A 19,461-nucleotide genomic window follows, 5' to 3' on the forward strand; every position below is an offset into this window, starting at 1 on the left:
TTCGTCAGAAGCAACGTGCTGTCATAGAATTCCTGTGCTGTGAAAAAGAGACAGTGGGAAACATCCACAAGAGGTTGAAAAAGGTGTATGGAGATGCTGCTGTCGATCGTAATACAGTTAGTCGATGGGCAAGCAGGTTACGTGATGAAAGGGGGCACGGCAATATTGAGGATTGTCCTCGCAGCGGCAGACCTCATACTGCACACAGTCCAGACAATGTACAGAGTTAACGAATTGGTGACTGCTGACAGAGGCATCACAGTGAACGAATTGTCAGGCTACATTGAGATAGGAGAAGGGAAGGAAGTGCTTGCAGAATACTGAAAGAGTTGGCATTAAAAAAGGTTTGTGCCAGGTGGGTTCCCAGGATGTTGACAGTGGCTCACAAAGAAACAAGAACTCAGATGGACAACACTGAAAAACCTGCCTTACAGTCCTGACCCAGCTCCATGTGACTATCATCTCTTTGGGAAACTGAAAGACTTTCTTTGTGGAACAAGGTTTGAAGATGATGACTCCCTTGTGCACCCCGCCAAACAGTGGCTCCAACAGGTTGGTCCAGAATTTTACCGTGTGGGCATACAGGCTCTGGTTCCAAGTTGACGTAAGGCAGTTGAGAGGGATGGAAATTATGTGGAGAAATGAAAATATTGCTCCTAAAGGATGTATCTACACACTGTAAAACTTTCAGACATGTAGAATAAAATATGGAGTTTAAAAAAATAGTGTGCATATCTTTTGGAGTGACCCTCGTATTTTGTACGAGCTGTAAATAAGTAGTTGCCACTATTAAAGTTCCAATCCTCGTATTACAGATCTACGACCGCGGATTTAGGCTGTTTTCTGAATGGACGAAAGTTCATGCTTATTGTTGGAAGAGTTATCACCAATAATTGACCTACACATACGTACTGTTTTGGTTCGGCAATACGCCAGTAGTTGTCATAGCAGTTTACGTGTCATATGGGCGCGTGGTACTTATATTCCACGCCTCCTAAGAACAGTGACTTGCAAAGATTTTAATAAGAACTGCATAGTTACTGCAATTCAAGCCTGGAGAGTGTTTTTTAAGAGATATTCAGTTATTATTGGCTGCTGTGGAATTCCACGTACTTCTTGTTCACTGGAAATGGTATGGATTTCCCTTTCTTACGCTGGCTTTAAACTTCTTCACATAATTATGAGTATTTAGAGAATTCTTGTTGGAGAAATTCATACGCCCACTAATTACTTGCATTGCCCATGATTTCGTTGCCCTAACCTTACTGGTCGAAAAAATTATTTCAGCCAGTCGTATAGGATTATCATAGTCAGAGATTTACTTGCCGTTTTTGTATGTCAACAACAATATTTTTATTATTTATTCCCTGTTACTTCTGACTGCAGCAGTTCTCTTGTAGTGTCAGTAGGTGGTGCACTGACCACTACAGTTTAACTTAACTTTATCTGGCGCAATTTTGCTAGTTAAAGATGAGCCCAGTTCGTGGCGACATTATCTGTGATAAAATTTTGTTCATTGCAGGTTTCTGTGTTTAGCTTGATACTAGGTAATTTTTTTCGGTGAATATAAGATCAACTGCTTTATACTATCGTTCTTATAATAACGAAATTACATAACGTGCAGTCAAAAGTAAGGTCAGTACATTTGCCAGTTACATATAATTCTCGTTTAGTAAAAAGACACAGGAAAATGACATGTTATGGTCAAGTCTGAAAGATAATGATGAAGCATCATTAAACTATATGAAAAGTAAACTGTCCCGCGAAAAGAAGTTGCAGTAATGTAAGATATGCCTAAAGTATAAAATAGATGAAGTATATATGAAAGAAACACGATGAGGACGTTACTGTCCCAATGTGACGTCAGCAGTCCATGAGCATGTAGAGTGCGGTGGGCGCAACAGCAGCACCAGAATGGGGAGTGTTACAGAACAATAAAATAGTTGGATACCATCAGCTCATTACAATGTACCGGGGCTCATTACAATGTACCGGGGATCACCGGCTCGTGTTGATGACACTGGTGTGTGTTTATATTATAGTCACTAGCAAACAGCTCATAGAATGTTGACAGAAGCTTATGATAGGAACTATACTGTGATATCGCCGCAGTGTTCTCTGGCATAGTAAGTTTTTAAACTAATTGAAGTAGGCACTCTGACGAAATTCACACTTCTCATTCTAGGAGTCCTCATGATTATTTTTGAGGTCAACATAGATTTGAATTCTTTCCAGCATGTTGAGGCAGATGCCTACTTGTCTTTGGTGTAAAACAATCAAAGCAGATTAAATACCAGTCACAGTATGACCAGTGGCGACCATGTATTCACCCTATGCAGTCTCATTGCTATGTTTGTACATTTGTTTCTTGTATCCCGTGATAAATTTTGTGTCTGTTTGGTCGATTTAAACCACGTTACAACTCTCACACTTCAGTTCATACATATCTGAACGTGAATATTTGTAATATTCATCACATGTTGCACAGAATGTCCATAAATTATCTTTACAGCTTAAGACTTTAATACCTTGAAAATATACTAGATATTGACAAATGGTTTTCAACATGTGATAAGATAACTCATAAAGTTTTGTTTCCTCATTCATACACGTCAGTATGTGCACCCTTAGTTGCACAGATAATGTCTAGTCGTAATTCCATTTCTTTCCACGTACGGTTCAGGATCTCCTCACTGACATGTTAAAATGCATTGCGAATGCATGCGTTCAAGTCCTATAGGTCTCTAACCTCGGTTCGGTGTACCAGATCCTTTACAAAACTCCACAGGAAGGGGTCTAATGGTGTGAGCTCAGGGAGTCGCGGCGTCTGAATGAACCAGCCCACAGGCTGAGCTTTCTCCTGTGGCGTCCACATTTTATCAGGTTTCCAAGATCAGTTTTACGTAACCCGTGCGAGAGAAAAAATTACTTTATGAGTTATCACATGTTTGAAAACCATTTGTTAATATATAGCACAGTTTTAAAGTTATTAAACTTCAGTTCATGTCACTGAAGATGTAGCATAATATCTCTGTTTCATTCACATATCCAATTTGTTGGCTACGTTAGAACAATAATTGTTACTGAGAGCGACCTGTTTCAAAACTCTCAATGTTTTATTGACTTAGTTTCTATGTAGTGGCAGTCTAGACATTTCGTAAAACAGTACGTCAAAACATTGGAAATACATCTCTGATATACTACGAGTTATATGTGAGGGAGCCGGCACTTCAGCTAGGCGTTATGTCAGTTTAGTCTGTAGGTTCTCAATTTCTTCTTTTCTGATTTTTCACTGAACACAATTACATACAATGAATCTCCAGCTTCCAGAACTTTTTCAGTTCTACACCAATATTGCTGTAAAACTTTTTTATAATTTATTTATTTTGTTAAAGAATCTTCAAGCTCAAACAAATTTTCCCGCTTTTATCGGGTTCAAAATGGTTTAAATGGCTCTGAGCACTATGAGACTTAACTGCGGAGGTCATCAGTCGCCTAGAACTTAGAACTACTTAAACCTAACTAACCTAAGGGCATCACACACATCCATGCCCGAAGCAGGATTCGAACCTGCGAACGTAGCGGTCGCGCGGTTCCAGAATGAAGTGCTTACAACTGCTCGGCCACAACGGCCAGTCTTTTATCGGGTTTTCTTCCATGTCGTCTTTGATTCGTTCATCCTGCGTAATCATAGTTACCTAGGTTCTACTATTGTTTGACCTTTTTCTGTATATTTCCCAATTTTAATCGTTCCCTTTGTGGTATCATTATTTATTCCTCTCCTTTGTATTTTTTTCTTTTTCATTTCAGCAACAATAAATCTTACCGAAATAAGTTTTACAGTCTAAGTAATAGTTCATTTGATACTGGTCCTAGTTTTTTTTTAATTTTTTGACATGAAGGCACTACCTCTCTGTGGACGAGAATTCGCTGCGTGCGTCGTGGTTCCCCTATATCTCTTCAGTCGAATGCTAGAATGGTTTTAAACAACGGAACTCTTGCGTAAACAGTGGTAAGGAGAGGCGGGTTACAGAGAGGTGCGGCAAGTTTTCTTAGGAAAGCTGTACAGGAGCAGAAGTGATTAGCGAATAAGTTACCACAGTCAACAGGAGATCCACCTAACTTGCATTTTTACAAGGGTTGAAGACTCATTACAAACAGTACAGCAAGATACACAGTTCAGTTCTCAATGTCAAGAAGAAAGAGGCTGTCTGAACTAAAGCACTAGCGAAGATGTCTGAGCAGTGACTAGGCAGTGTCTGCGTAGCGAAGTGACCTCAAGCGCGAGTGGGATGAGTAGTTGTTGCCAGCCATCGTACACTCCTGGAAATTGAAATAAGAACACCGTGAATTCATTGTCCCAGGAAGGGGAAACTTTATTGACACATTCCTGGGGTCAGATACATCACATGATCACACTGACAGAACCACAGGCACATAGACACAGGCAACAGAGCATGCACAATGTCGGCACTAGTACAGTGTATATCCACCATTCGCAGCAATGCAGGCGGCTATTCTCCCATGGAGACGATCGTAGAGATGCTGGATGTAGTCCTGTGGAACGGCTTGCCATGCCATTTCCACCTGGCGCCTCAGTTGGACCAGCGTTCGTGCTGGACGTGCAGACCGCGTGAGACGACGCTTCATCCAGTCCCAAACATGCTCAATGGGGGACAGATCCGGAGATCTTGCTGGCCAGTGTAGTTGACTTACACCTTCTAGTGCACGTTGGGTGGCACGGGATACATGCGGATGTGCATTGTCCTGTTGGAACAGCAAGTTCCCTTGCCGGTCTAGGAATGGTAGAACGATGGGTTCGATGACGGTTTGGATGTACCGTGCACTATTCAGTGTCCCCTCGACGATCACCAGTGGTGTACGGCCAGTGTAGGAGATCGCTCCCCACACCATGATGCCGGGTGTTGGCCCTGTGTGCCTCGGTCGTATGCAGTCCTGATTGTGGCGCTCACCTGCACGGCGCCAAACACGCATACGACCATCATTGGCACCAAGGCAGAAGCGACTCTCATCGCTGAAGACGACACGTCTCCATTCGTCCCTCCATTCACGCCTGTCGCGACACCACTGGAGGCGGGCTGCACGATGTTGGGGCGTGAGCGGAAGACGGCCTAATGGTGTGCGGGACCGTAGCCCAGCTTCATGGAGACGGTTGCGAATGGTCCTCGCCGATACCCCAGGAGCAACAGTGTCCCTAATTTGCTGGGAAGTGGCGGTGCGGTCCCCTACGGCACTGCGTAGGATCCTACGGTCTTGGCGTGCATCCGTGCGTCACAGCGGTCCGGTCCCAGGTCGACGGGCACGTGCACCTTCCGCCGACCACTGGCGACAACATCGATGTACTGTGGAGATCTCATGCCCCACGTGTTGAGCAATTCGGCGGTACGTCCACCCGGCCTCCCGCATGCCCACTATACGCCCTCGCTCAAAGTCCATCAACTGCACATACGGTTCACGTCCACGCTGTCGCGGCATGCTACCAGTGTTAAAGACTGCGATGGAGCTCCGTATGCGACGGCAAACTGGCTGACACTGACGGCGGCGGTGCACAAATGCTGCGCAGCTAGCGCCATTCGACGGCCAACACCGCGGTTCCTGGTGTGTCCGCTGTGCCGTGCGTGTGATCATTGCTTGTACAGCCCTCTCGCAGTGTCCGGAGCAAGTATGGTGGGTCTGACACACCGGTGTCAATGTGTTCTTTTTTCCATTTCCAGGAGAGTATATTGTGGTGGCAGAGGGCGCCCATAGTCCAGAGCCAATGTAGGCATGTCTCAGAAGGCACACACCATTGGGTCCACCAGATCTTGTGTGACCGCTATCAGCGTCAGTTGGAAACCTGCAATTTCGTTGCCAACCGTGACGCCCATTGGGTAGTATTGATACTTGAGACCACAATAACAGCGATTATTTCATGCATCTGTGTACATAAACACTAACGCTCTTTTTCAATTACAATATTTTTTCCATTTAGGTGAAACACATCTTTTTCGTCGCGTTCTTATCTGATGCCACTTCCAACTTTTAAAACTTCCATTTGTTGCCTTGTACGCCTCTCACCCAAATTTGGTAGTTTGTTCCTGTTTTCCTTGGAACTGAGAATTTCTTAATTACCTATTTTTTTCATTGTGCACTGAAAACGCATGCTCTAGTACCTCTTACGTTGTTATTTATATTTTTATTTACATTAACCACGTCACATTGTTTAAGAGTCTGAATGATTAAATCAGGCCGTAGCTTTGTGACGTAAGTTGTCTAGCCCTTTGCAGAATAATACCCGGTACAGTTTCGGCAGAAACTCTAGAGTGGTTTTTATGTGCAGTATCCGATACGGAAGCCTGGAGACGTACCCTGGAAGTGAACGTGCTGGGCCTATGCATCTGCACAAGAGAGGCGGTGCAGGACATGCTACGCAGAGGCGTCGACGATGGATTCATCGTTCATATTGGCAGGTGTGAATGGACTTTATATCGTGTATCAATCTCAGATATGTGTATCGTAGTGTCATGTATGTTTTTTTCTAACAGTGCAAAGAAATGTAAGAATGCAGAGTTTCACAACAGTTACATTGAATAAAACCTCGGGCTTCCAGCCACGTCAAGTGGTTGCAATGCCAAATACTCCTTGACCATAGTCATGTGAAATGACTGCTGAGCGCCGGCCGCAGTGGCCGAGCGGTTCTAGGCGCTTCAGTCCGGAACATCGCTGCCGCTACGGTCGCAGGTTCGAATCCTGCCTCGAGCATGAGTGTTTGTGAAGTCCTTAGGTTAGTTAGGTTTAAGTAGTTCTAAGTCTAGGGGACCGATGACCTCAGATGTTAAGTCCCACAGTGCTTAGAGCCATTTGCACCATTTTAGAGCCGGCCGGTGTGGCCGAGCGGTCTAGGCGCTTCAGTCTGGAACCGCGCGACCGCTACGGTCGCAGGTTCGAATCCTGCCTCGGGCATGGATGTGTGTGATGTCCTTAGGTTAGTTAGGTTTAAGTAGTTCTAAGTTCTAGGGGACTGATGACCTCAGATGTTAAGTCCCATAGTGCTCAGAGCAATTTTTTTAACCATTTTAGACTGGTGAGGCTGCTGGTACATTCTCATACACTCTATCTGCCGAATGTGATGTCACTGGTGCTCGCAGCATCGCCATATGTGTGCGCATATTGACTCCACATTCGATGCGCTCCCCATCAACCTCGCCATCGCTGGATCCCACGCCGCACCGAGCTTTAGACGGCCTTCTCTACTCTGGTTGACAGTTGCCAAGACACAACTGACATTTACTAAGGAAAAATTCCCAATCGTTATAGAACAATCGACAACTGCTGTGCAACACCGACCCATGATAGTAAAAGGAAAGGTAGAGGGGGCGGGACGTCTGAACAGCAGCGAAGCCTAGTCACGAATTTTCTGTAGGCTTTCGGCAGTTCATGCAGTACGGTATTTGACGAGGGTTGTTGTGCAATCGGTTAGTGCGACATTCCGTGTGGCATGACAACTTGTCTGCAATGCATTATTTGAGTGCTTACGACCGTGGATGAGCAGCTGGGCGTTTCGAAGCCAGTCACAGTGTCACTCCTGTGGCCACAGTAATGGATGTTTCCAAATGTGTCATCCAGAGATTAAAAAAGGCCGCTGGAGGTGAAAATGCTATGCTAAACCATGTCGGTGGTCGTAGACGGGTCACCACACCACAAGAAGATCGATACGTAGCCCTAGAGCCGATAGGCAAATCGTTGCTGACCCTAAAACCACCACCGGCTCACGTGTCTCTGTCAGAACTATTTCGCGGTGATTAAATTAGCTCGGAACCCTGTGAGAAGCCTGTGAAATGAATTCCACTTCAACCACGCCATCATCAAGAAAAAGTTCAAGACACAAAGGAATTACAAACATTGTATGCGAGTGGGCATTGATTTATGCCGGCCGAAGTGGCCGTGCGGTTAAAGGCGCTGCGGTCTGGAACCGCAAGACCGCTACGGTCGCAGGTTCGAATCCTGCCTCGGGCATGGATGTTTGTGATGTCCTTAGGTTAGTTAGGTTTAACTAGTTCTAAGTTCTAGGGGACTAATGACCTCAGCAGTTGAGTCCCATAGTGCTCAGAGCCATTTGAACCATTGATTTAAAGAAAGTTAAAAATTTGTGCCTTGATTCATAGTGGCTGCTAGATCAAAATGATGTCTTCTTCCCACAACTCCGAAAGTAGAGACGCATGTTGATTGGGGTTAGCAACAGTGGTCCAGAGTCATGTTCTTCGACGAATCCTGCTTCTATTGAGAAGTGATTCTGGCCGCCAGTTAGTGTGGAGAGAGAGCGGAACGTATGGCCTAGGCGTTATGGTGCGGGCAGGCATTATGCGCAATGGCCGAACATTACTGCATATCTTTGCGTGAGGTAGTGTTGCAGCACAGCGGTATCGTAGGAAGATTAGTCTGGATCCTGTCCATCTGATTAGGGGTGCCGCAGATCCCCGCTCCCTTTTTGTGGGCGACTGTGCCCACCCACACGGGACGGCTGAAGTGTCGGACACACTGCAAAGTGAAGATATTGAACGTATTGAATGGCCTGCGTACTGTCCGGACCTAAAACGTGACGAGCTTGTCTAGAATGCTCTTGGCAGATATGTCTATCAACGAACATCTCCTCCTCGAGCCGTGCAAGAACTGAAAACCGCGTTTAGAGAGGAGTGCGACAATATCCCACAAGGACAGCTCAACGGTTTGGTAGCTAGCAAGAATAGCAGATGCAAAATGTACATTAATGCCCGAGAAGGGCATATTGCTTACTGAGAGTCCAATATCGACCTTTATGTGGGAGTCTGACCTGTGTTAAACGTGAACGTTATTTTGTCCATTATGCTGCTTTCCCATGTGGTGAAATCTGTACACTTCTCGTTATAAATGTACCACTCCACCTCTAGTACGTATGTATTGTGTTTCATGCCGTCCATCTCCTGTCCAGCAATGTCTCTGTTCCATAGAAATTGTCAAGCAGTCTAATTGTGTTGTCAGTGATTTTTATTTCATTGGGTTCTTTAATTACGCAGTCCCTAGTTGTTTCTTGTGATACCCTCAAGGCATTTTTTGTATTTGACCCCACGGACGTGAAAAACTTGATGTGCTCTCGGAACATCTCAGCAGCATTAACAGTAACATCCCGCTCAGTATGGGAGTAGAACAATGAGATGTAATGCCCTACCTCGACTTCTCGACCTCGCAAATGATATGGACGTTTTGGTCACGTCGTCTGCAGACAACCTACTCACACCAATTTGTACTTGCGTGCCATGAGCCATCATCACCCAACTCAGAAGGGCATGCTGTTAGGAACATTGGTACATCGTGCAAGAATGATATATGCCAATAACCTTCCCCATAAGATGAACCATCTACGCATGGTTTTCAGGAACAACGACTACAACGATCACCAAACAAATGAGGTTATCTCATGCAGGAATCACAGTAAGACCACCGACAATGAGCAGGTAAATAAACTTATTTTTTCCCGTTCTGATGCTCCGTAACGGGTAAGATCGCCTACTGCAGAAATCAGATCGATATTCAGGCCTTGTCAAACATCCGACAGTTACAGAGACCAGTTAAGCGTGTGGAAGGTCTCAGAACACCTGGGGTCTACAAGATACCCTAATAGTGTCGCCATTCTTACGTCGACAAATAGTGCGCACTGCAGAACAACGCAGGAAGGAGCATCAGAGATTTTATAGTCAACGATACCCCGAAAAATCCTTTTTAGCTGAGTATGCTCTAGAAAACAGTTACCGACTAAAAATTGACAAAACCTCTGTCGCGGCTCGCACTAACGCTTCTGGAAGTTTGTAGTTACAGAAGCCATTGAAACAGAGACAGCAAACTTCAGCTCAACGCGGCGTGGGATACAGCTACCACGAAGATGAATCGGGCGCATCGAACGCAAAGTTAACTATGACCTATAAGGCGATACCATTGGCCCCAGTAATTTTGCAGCCGGCAGCTAGAGTACATGTACTATCAGCCCATAAGCAGTCATTTCACTGGACAACGGCCAAAGAGAGCTTGGTCGAAAGGTCGTGACTGGAAGCCAGAGATCGTTTCATTCAACCCAAAGAAATTACGTCTGATTGTGTGTCTGTGCTTCTAGTGTAGCGGGACATTGCCCACCAGACGACGGCACCTCTGCGATGTACTCTGCCAGCAAGCATGCAGTCAGGGTCCTGCTGGAAGGACTGCGGAAGGACCTCGTCGCCAAGAAGAGCAAAATTCGAGTTGGGGTAATTTTTCACGGAATTCATACTGTTCTATGGCAAGCACAAGCAAGATCCTTTATTGTGTTAACTTTAAAACCACCTCTCGGACACGTCAGTTCTGATAGCTTCATGTGAAACTTATAGGCAAAGCAATTTAAAAAAAGGAGAAAAATATTGACATTTGGCTACGAAGTCTTTCACGACGGAGTCCTTGGATGAAAAGTTCTTGGTAAACTTGTCGTATCAAAATTCGGATAAAATCCCAAGCTTTCGACGTCCTCAGTGACTATATATGATTGTCGCGAAACTGCTGAGGCTCCCACTTTTCAACCTAAAGTACGGTATCTGATTGGCTGTATTACGTCATGGTTACATCAAGGAAATGGTGCTTGATGAGATGGTGCCATCTACGTCAACAGAGTATGTTTGTGCTCTCTGTCTAGCTTCGCGTCGTCTTCCATTCTGCGGTGGAAAAACTAATGAGATAGAGTCTTAAACATGCAAGGAATCAGACCAGTGTTTCACCCATCCAGGAAAATTAAGGAAATGCTACGACCTGTTAAACTTATTTCCGGCCTTATTTATAAAATTCCTTTCTAGTGTGACAGTAATTACTTGGGGCAGTCGACATGGACCGTTGCCGGTCGCTGGGTCGAACATCAGCGTCACCTGAAGTGCTTTTTTTTTTTTTTTCCTTTACTGGGTTTCCATTCCCCCCGAAGGGGGCGGGCTGGCAGCAGCTTAGCACGCCGCTCTTCAGCTTACAGAACTTTTAAAACATAAGAAGAAAATGATAAACAATAAAAGCAGGCGATAATAACAGTGTCTTAACCTGTAACATGGCGGAAAATTGTGGAAGTTAAAACAGAAAACAAAGGGTTGGCGATGCTAATAAAATACACAGGACGCAGACAGGTAAAATAGGAGACAGACAATTAAAAAAAACACAGCGATAGTCTGGTTTCTGTTCGCAAGAGATATAAAAATCACACCCAGCGACAGTATGAATTCCATTTGCAGCACTTCGCAAAAGACAGACAACACTTGACACTCACTTGAAACACTGCATTAAAAATTTGACACGTAGATGAAACACCACAGCCAAGGGCAGATGGGGGGGGGGACTAGGACAGATGAGGGGAAAAAAGGAGGGAGGGGAGAATAAACGAAGTGGGGAGGGGAGAACCGATGGCGGGAGAGGACTCATAAGTGGGGGTAGGGTAGATGCGAGAGGAAGTGGGGAAAGGCAGAGGAGGGGAATGCAAAAGGACTCGGGGGGGAGGGGGGGGGGGGAATGGAGGCAGAGAGAGGGTAGATGGGGAGAAAACAGGATGGAAGGGGAGGAGCCTGGGAAAAGGAGAGAGCAAGGGAGGGGGAACTGAGGACCAGAGTTGATAGGAGTGATAAGTGGAGGGAGAGAGCGTATCATCTGGGAGGGGGCCTGGAGTGCTGAGCACAACCTGTAAAAATAAATGCACGATTATGTTTGAACAAACTAGAAGCCGAGACCACGCCTCGAACTATTGGGACCCTGAGTTTAGAGAAGCAATGGAAATTAGACTATGTGATAAAACATCGATAGAGACACTGGCTATGCTCTTAGCAACGCGTGGGAGAGTGCACTTGAGATAGAAAGAGCATAGCGGAAGACCTCGTAGTTTACTGTCCGATATGACTGATGGCACTACAAGCGACGCTGGATACAGAGCGCCACCTCAGGACGCACTATTTCCGTGGTGGTATTGTGACGTAATCCAGCCAATCAGACGCCATCTTTTGCCCATAACAGTGGGATCCTTACCAGTTCCACAACGGTCAGATACTGATTACTCAATAAGAAGCCTGGTCTCCCCATCGAATGTGGCCTGCATTTAGTTCGCACTAACAAACGCCCGCTAATGGATTACCCCTGCCCAGTTTGGGGAGCTGCAGCTAAGTCCCACATGGACAATATTCAGCGACAGCAAAACAAGGCACTTAGAAGAGTTTACCATGTGCCCTGGAACTACGTCTCCTACTATCTACAAGAGTCGGAGAAAGAGAAACTTGTGGTCACTAGATATCAAGAGTACGCCAAGAAACTCTATGACAAGGCGCGAAGGTACGAAGGCTATGGTTGCACTTTTTTTTTTGTATGTGAAGTGCCACTGGGCTGTACCCCTCTACCTTTATAATGTGCTAGGAGATTTCGAGAGGATGAGGAACTGGGATTCTCTGAAGAAGTTTCTTATGCCACTTTTACTAGTAATTTTCATTCAACTATAAATAATTTAATCGCAAATAAAGTTGTACAATAGTTCATTGTTTTGGTGTTGTAAATGTTGACTGCATCTTCATTAATTCATGATAGACTATAGTTTTTGTGTGATACAATTTACCAAATGGAATTCTTGACGTTCAGCGATATTTATTACTAATATATACTTGGCACACTGAATTTAGCTATCTTTACTTTTGCTATTTATAAGCAAAATGTGATATCGATCTCAGTGATCAGTCAACAAAATAACTATCCAAGCAATAGATAAGAAGCTATAGTATATCATGCAAACCCTGTTTATGTTAAAGAGGGTGAAGAAGACATTAAAAACAAATGTACTGGTGGCGAGATACATGCACCTGTTTAACCACTGATACTCTAATCATGTAACTCAAGCAGTCACCGCAGAAAGCTATATTCTTGTCGAGTTGCATACGCCTAAGGAACTATCTAACGAACTATATACACACACTATTTAAGAGGGAGTTATATAGCTCTGAAGTATGTGACATATTGTACATGGAAACAGTGTACTTAAAAACGGTTGAATGGTGCATGTCAATCATTTTATGACCGTTATTACAACTTGGATGTAATTTTATTGCATTATGTTTAACTTATTAAGGTGTCCCTTCAGTTGGGTGACATTTCAGCATTTCTTTGTAAGAAGCTTAGGTTCTTTGTTTATCATTACTTATTCTACTACTGCAGACTTGCTCGTTACACATTTCAGGTGATAACCGAAATGCCGAATGTTTTTTTAATTGTGTATGACAGCTGACAACTTACACGCGAGTTTTGCTGTGTGCGATCTGCTGCATTGATGAGATATCTTCAGGTTCAAATGGCTCTGCGCACTATGGGACTTAACTGCTGAGGTCATCAGTCCCCTAGAACTTAGAACTACTTAAACCTAACTAACCTAAGGACATTACACACATCCATGCCCGTGGCAGGATTCGAACCTGCGACCGTAGCGGTCATGCGGCTTCCCGACTGTAGCGCCTAGAACCGCTCGGCCACTTCGGCTGGCAGAGATCTTCAGGGATTTCGTTTATACTGTTCCTAAAGACTCGTGCTATAGCAGCTCACGAAACACAAATGTTACATTCAAGTCGTTAAACGTAATGATAAAATGAAGAGTAAAAGATAAAATAGTGTCAACAGTAGGAATTAATTATCCAAAACGCGTCCCCGGTAATATAAATTTGAGAAAAGAATCGTGACTGGCAGCAGCACTTGTTCTCATAAGAGAAAATAAACTATAGTTAACCGGCCGCTGTGACCGAGCGGTTCTAGGCCCTTCAGTCCGGAACCGCGCTGCCGCTACGGTCGCAGATTCGAATCCTGCCTCGGGTATGGATGTGTGTGATGTCCTTAGGTTAGTTAGGTTTAAGTAGTACTAAGTCTAGGGGATGGATGACCTCAGATGTTAAGTCCCATAGTGCTTAGTGCCGAACTATAGTTTCACAGTCGCACGTTTCCACAGTCATGTAACGTGTGAAATAAAATCCAATTAGTTTATAGATTAGGTCAGAAATAAACTGAATTTCCTTATTGACTGTTGTCTTTTCCGTAAATAACAAAAACCGAATATTGCACTTTAAGATTTAATAATTTTAGTATGTGAAATTTCTATATGAAATGGTAGCAAATAGGAGATGAAGCTAACGTTCGTATATATCACCCTATACATTAATTTGCAGGAAATTTCGCCAGGGCTAGTCAACACTGAGATAATCACAAACTCTACAAGTTGGACGCCAGATATTTTTGAGGAGCTGCCGCATATGGAACCAGAAGATGTAGCAGATGCCCTCCTGTTCATGCTATCCCGACACCCACGTGTGCAGGTGAGTTGCATTTAAATTTGTAATGTGTCTAAGACGGATTTCACCTGACGAGGTAAGAGACAGGGTGCTTTATAGATTGGAAAAACTATTCGATGCAGTCCCATTGCTTTCGACATTCCTACTATTTGTCTGTCAGAGAAAGTACAAATTTACCCGCCAGGGTAGCCAAGAGCACTAATGCGCTGCTCCCTGGACTCGGGTAGGCACACCAGCCCCGTATCGAATCCGCCCAGCGGATTAACGACGAGGGCCGGTATGCCGGCCAGCCTGGATGTGGTTTTTAGGCGGTTTTCCACATCCCGCTAGGTGAATACCAGCTGGTCCCCATGTTCCACCTCAGTTACACTACTCGCGGACATTTCAAACACATTCGCACTATTCCATGGCTTACACTCAATACAGACAGCTGGGGTACACTAATTCCGTCCCGGGGGGTTCGGGGTGGTGGCAGGAAGGGCATCCGTCCATCCTCTGCAACTAACACTGCCAAATCAATAGTAATAAGGCCGATCCTGCATTGCAGCGGGAATAAGACCTCAAGAAAGAAAGAAAGAAACTACAAGTTTCTTTTGCGTTATAATAAAGAAGTATATTAGTAAATTTATTGAACATTTAATTTGCATCCAATTATTAAAACCGAAACATTTCTTGTATCAGATATCAAGAAGAAGGGTGGAATTCGCAACTTTCCTTGAGTCTCATCTCTGTAGCCCAAGCTCAAACACTCTATCTGAAAAAAAGCGAGAATGACATCCTTGGACGACAATAGCAGCATATTGTCACTTTATCATGACTGATCAGAAGACAAAGTTTGTAGTAAAAAGAATTTCAGTGGAAAATAATGGATTCGATAAACAACAGTAGCAATGAATGACGTAAAGATCAGCAAAACTTTCACGTTTGTTATGTCAGTATGGTAGGTGTAGGGAAGAGTTCGCAGGGTTTCTCACCTGGTGGTGCCTGTCACATGATTTACGGTCACGCAGAGGCTACACAGTCATTACCTCCCCTATCATAATTGTAAGCGTGTGCAGCTCAAGAGCGAAACGTAATCTATAATTTCGACTAAACGATTTCTTGGACACAGAATGAAACAAAAATTACAATTTCTGTGACTCTGAAAATACGAATTACTAGGTTAGAGGAAATGTTAGTTAATTTTATGGAACAGATTCAACAAAATATGAAGCAAAATCAATGGCAGAAGAATAGCCCAGAGGAAAGTACCAAGTGACAGAAAAAGCGTAGGTGACTCCCGATATAATAACAATCCCGCAAAATTACAGACCAGTATCCTTAATTATTGTTTCCTGCCTAATTGTTAAGCATATTTTAAATTCTATCCGCAAATCTAGACCCACGTTGCCTTTTGCTCACATGTAGGACAATAGGTAGATTCCATATTCCCAGATTTTCCGAAACTGTTTTACACAGAGCAACACTGCAGTCTGTTAACAAATGGCCGAGCACAGGAAATAAGTTCCCTGATACGTGTGTGTCTCGAAGACTTCTTAAGTAATAAAACAAGTACGTTGTCCTGGAAGGCGAGTGTTCATGGGTGACAAGGTTATTGTCTGGAATACTCCAGAGAAATGTGGCAGAATCGCTCTTGTTCTGTAAGCACATAAACGATTTGACGGGTAGGATGGGCAGCAATCTGCGACTATTTGCTGATGATGCTGTAGTGTATGGGAAACTGCCATCTTTGAGACTGCAGGATGATACATGACGATCTGGATAGAATTTATATGTGGTGTGTTGGTTCAAATGGTTCAAATGGCTCTGAGCACTATGGGACTCAACAGCTATGGTCATCAGTCCCCAAGAACTTAGAACTACTTAAACCTAACTAACCTAAGGACAGCACACAACACCCAGCCATCACGAGGCAGAGAAAATCCCTGACCCCGCCGAGAATCGAACCCGGGAACCCGGGCGTGGGAAGCGTGTGGTGTGTTGAATGGCAGCTTGTCTAAATGCGGGAAAATGAAATTAATTCAGATGAGTGGGAAAAACAACCTGGTAAGGTGCGAAACAGTATCAGAGGTGCACTGCTTGACTCAACCACTATGATTAAATATCTCGAAGATCTCGGCGTAACGCTGCAAAGCGACATGATATAGAATTAGCTCGTAAGGTTGGTTGCAAAGGGAAAAGGAAGGAAGATTAAGATTTTAAAGTCCCGTCGGCAACAAGGTCATTAGAGACGAAGCGCACACTTCGACTGTTTCAAGGATGGGGAGGGAAATCGGCCGCGCCCTCTTGAAAGGTACCTTCTCGACATTTCTATGGAGCGATTTAGGTAACCCAGGGAAAACCTAAATCTGGAAGACCAGCCTGGGATCCGAACAGTCGTCTTCCTCAACGCGAGTCCATTGTGCTGACGACTGCGCAACCTCGCTCGATGGGATAGTAGGGAAGGTGAACATCGAGTTATTGGGAAAATTCCAGAAAAGTGTAGCTCATCTATAAAGGAGACTACGTACAGACCATTTGGTGACGCGATCTTGATTGCTGCTTGAGTGTTCGGGATTCCCACCAGGTGGGATTAAAGGAAGACATCGAAGCAATTCGGAGGCGTGCTGCTACAGCAGATTTGTTACCGGTAAGTTCGATCAACACGAGTATTACGGAAATCCTTCGTAAACTCAGACGGATACCCAGGAGGGATGAAGAGGTCATTCTCGCGAAACAGTACTGAGAAAATTTAGAGAACAGTCATGTGCGTAAGGACAGCGAAGGCAAGGTAAGAAAAATCACGGGAAGCACAGAAGCATAAAGACAGTCACTTTTCCCTCGCTCCACTTGCGAGTGGAACAGGGAAGTCAATGACGGGCGTTGGTACGAAGTACCCTTCGCCATACACCGTACGGTGGCTTGCAGAGTATGTATGTAGATGTAGATAACGAAAATACTTACATTAAAGTAATTTTTCGATTCATTTTAAGAGAATAAACCAAGTACTCGGCGACTATACGGTAACGGAGATTAATGGCTAATGTTTTTTGTATTGTAAATTACTATCACGTGGATGCAAATGGCACGAGCAGTGTAGTCTCTTGTTAAGCAGCTGGCGTGAGAACGCAAATGACCGTTAAGGAATCGATACTGAGTAAAATTACTTACTTTAAAATGATTGAGTTCTCTATTCAGAGTGGCTACTTAAGAATAATGTATTTATGGGAAAGATTCAATACACGCCCAGAGTTCAGGCAAACAATTGGAGGTTCAAAGAATGCGGAACATATTTTGTTTAAAACTAAAGTAGACACTGACAAATCTCATATGTTACAAAAATGTATTATTGCCGCGCGGAGAGGCCGCGAGGTTTGAGGGGCCATGTCACGGATTGTGCGGCCCCTCCAGACAGAGGTTCGAGTCCTCCCTTGGACATGGGCGTGTGTGTTGTTCTTAGCATAATTTAGTTTAAGTAGTGTTTAAGTCTAGGGACCGATGACCTCTGCAGTTTGGTCCCTTAGGAATTCACACACACAAAAATGTATTATTATGTTTTCAGGTGTATGATATCGTGATGTACCCCACGGGTTCTGAATAGCGGCCACTTTTGCTGCAGTGGTTGACTTCCAGTACTGAAATGAGAACCTGGATCACACCTTGCTCGGGACTTCTATGTTTCCCTGTACGAAAATGGTGCTTGTTTGATTAATTATACAGTATAAAGTGTTCCAGGAATGTAAAGCTTTGTATTAAATGTGCAATAAATAATCCAATTAAACACAAAAACATCGAAATAAGTTATGTGAAAAACGACATAACATGCACAGTTTTTAATTTTACAACGACCGGCTTCATCTGTGATCTACAGCCACGTTCTCGGTCACGTACACGTACTGTATGAAATCGCACACAATTTATCTGCAGATGGTTGCAAATCACAGACAAAACAGATCATTGTACAAATAAAAATTTAAAAAAGGCAGTAGTGTGTTTTTATGTGTTTGTTTCCATGCCATTTCCATCTTCACATCTCTGTCAGTATATTTCATATATTGAAACACGTAATATAAATGTCTTCAAGGTTAAAAAGAATGGAGCTCCTAAATGGGCAAACGTGTTGTTTTGTCCATCCTCATGCGCCCAAGAACAGTGGCTCACTGTGCTGTTCACAGACGAGAACGTCTTTCTTGCTAACACATCCCAGAGGCTCGTTACAAACCCGTCAATATTACGGAAAAGGATTAATATGGCAGGCCAGTGCTATCGTTAGGGGCTCGTAAGTCACAGAATAATTCATCTAGGTGTAAACTGGAATCGAAGAGTTTGAGATGTGGTGCAATAGAAGCATGTTGAAAAATAGGTAGACTGATAAACCTTCAACTGACGGATGACGCCAAACAGCGGCGATTACCCGCAACACGAGGCTATTTATTGTGCGTCTTAAGCAGTGCTTACCAACCTAGGTGTGATTACCCGCAAGTTGGTAAAAGTTTTCTGAGGGGTAAAAACGAAAGAAAAGTATGTCATGGAGAAAGCATCTTTACCATCACCATTTCGTTAGACTATTTCTTTTGCCAGATAACCAACCAAAAATTATTCTTAATTTGCTCCATATATTTGTCCAACCCCTTGTGATATTCGCTATTTTTGGCTTCATTAAACATTAAATAGTTAACACTTTCAACCAGAAGGCAAATACTTGTTTATAAGGAATGATTAATGTATAATAAGATGTCTCATAGTGACGGTGGAATTTCCTAAATAATGTAATTCGTCGTCTTTGGGCGCAACATAAACAGAAGAATACGGATCGATATGCGATCCTTCACTATTTTGTACGCTGGAGAACAAATGAAGCCTTGAGAGCTAAACACTTGTACTGTTTTTCTTAAGTAAGGCGGTCGCAGATTTGTGGCGATCTGATATAATTTTTTACTAAATGTATAAAAACGTGTTCCGTCTAAGTTTGAGTGAAGTGTAAAAAGAAGAACTGTTATAACTTATCGTGACGACACCCGGGCGACTCAAGAGGACAGTGGCTATATAAAAGAGCGCTCAATGGACATGAAACGGACATAAAAATCTACCGTCATTGTAGTACTAAGCATAAGGTACGATTTATGTTTTAATTATAATAAAT

At 43.8% G+C, this 19,461-nt stretch overlaps 1 protein-coding gene across 1 annotated transcript in view; it reads left to right on the plus strand.

The window, feature by feature from the left end:
* The window catches only part of LOC126144702 (farnesol dehydrogenase-like), a 35,646-nt gene extending 17,572 nt beyond the window's left edge, over nt 1–18,074 (plus strand). The window contains exons 3-6 of the mRNA XM_049915506.1: nt 6,341–6,470; nt 10,145–10,274; nt 14,217–14,363; nt 17,881–18,074. Of these exons, the coding sequence (XP_049771463.1) occupies nt 6,341–6,470; nt 10,145–10,274; nt 14,217–14,363; nt 17,881–17,919 (446 nt within the window). The 3' untranslated portion in view covers nt 17,920–18,074. The remainder of the gene's footprint in view (nt 1–6,340; nt 6,471–10,144; nt 10,275–14,216; nt 14,364–17,880) is intronic.
* Nucleotides 18,075–19,461: the final 1,387 nt, after the last annotated feature.

The sequence above is a fragment of the Schistocerca cancellata genome, chromosome 2 (assembly GCF_023864275.1).
Source record: "Schistocerca cancellata isolate TAMUIC-IGC-003103 chromosome 2, iqSchCanc2.1, whole genome shotgun sequence".
NCBI lineage: Eukaryota > Metazoa > Arthropoda > Insecta > Orthoptera > Acrididae > Schistocerca > Schistocerca cancellata.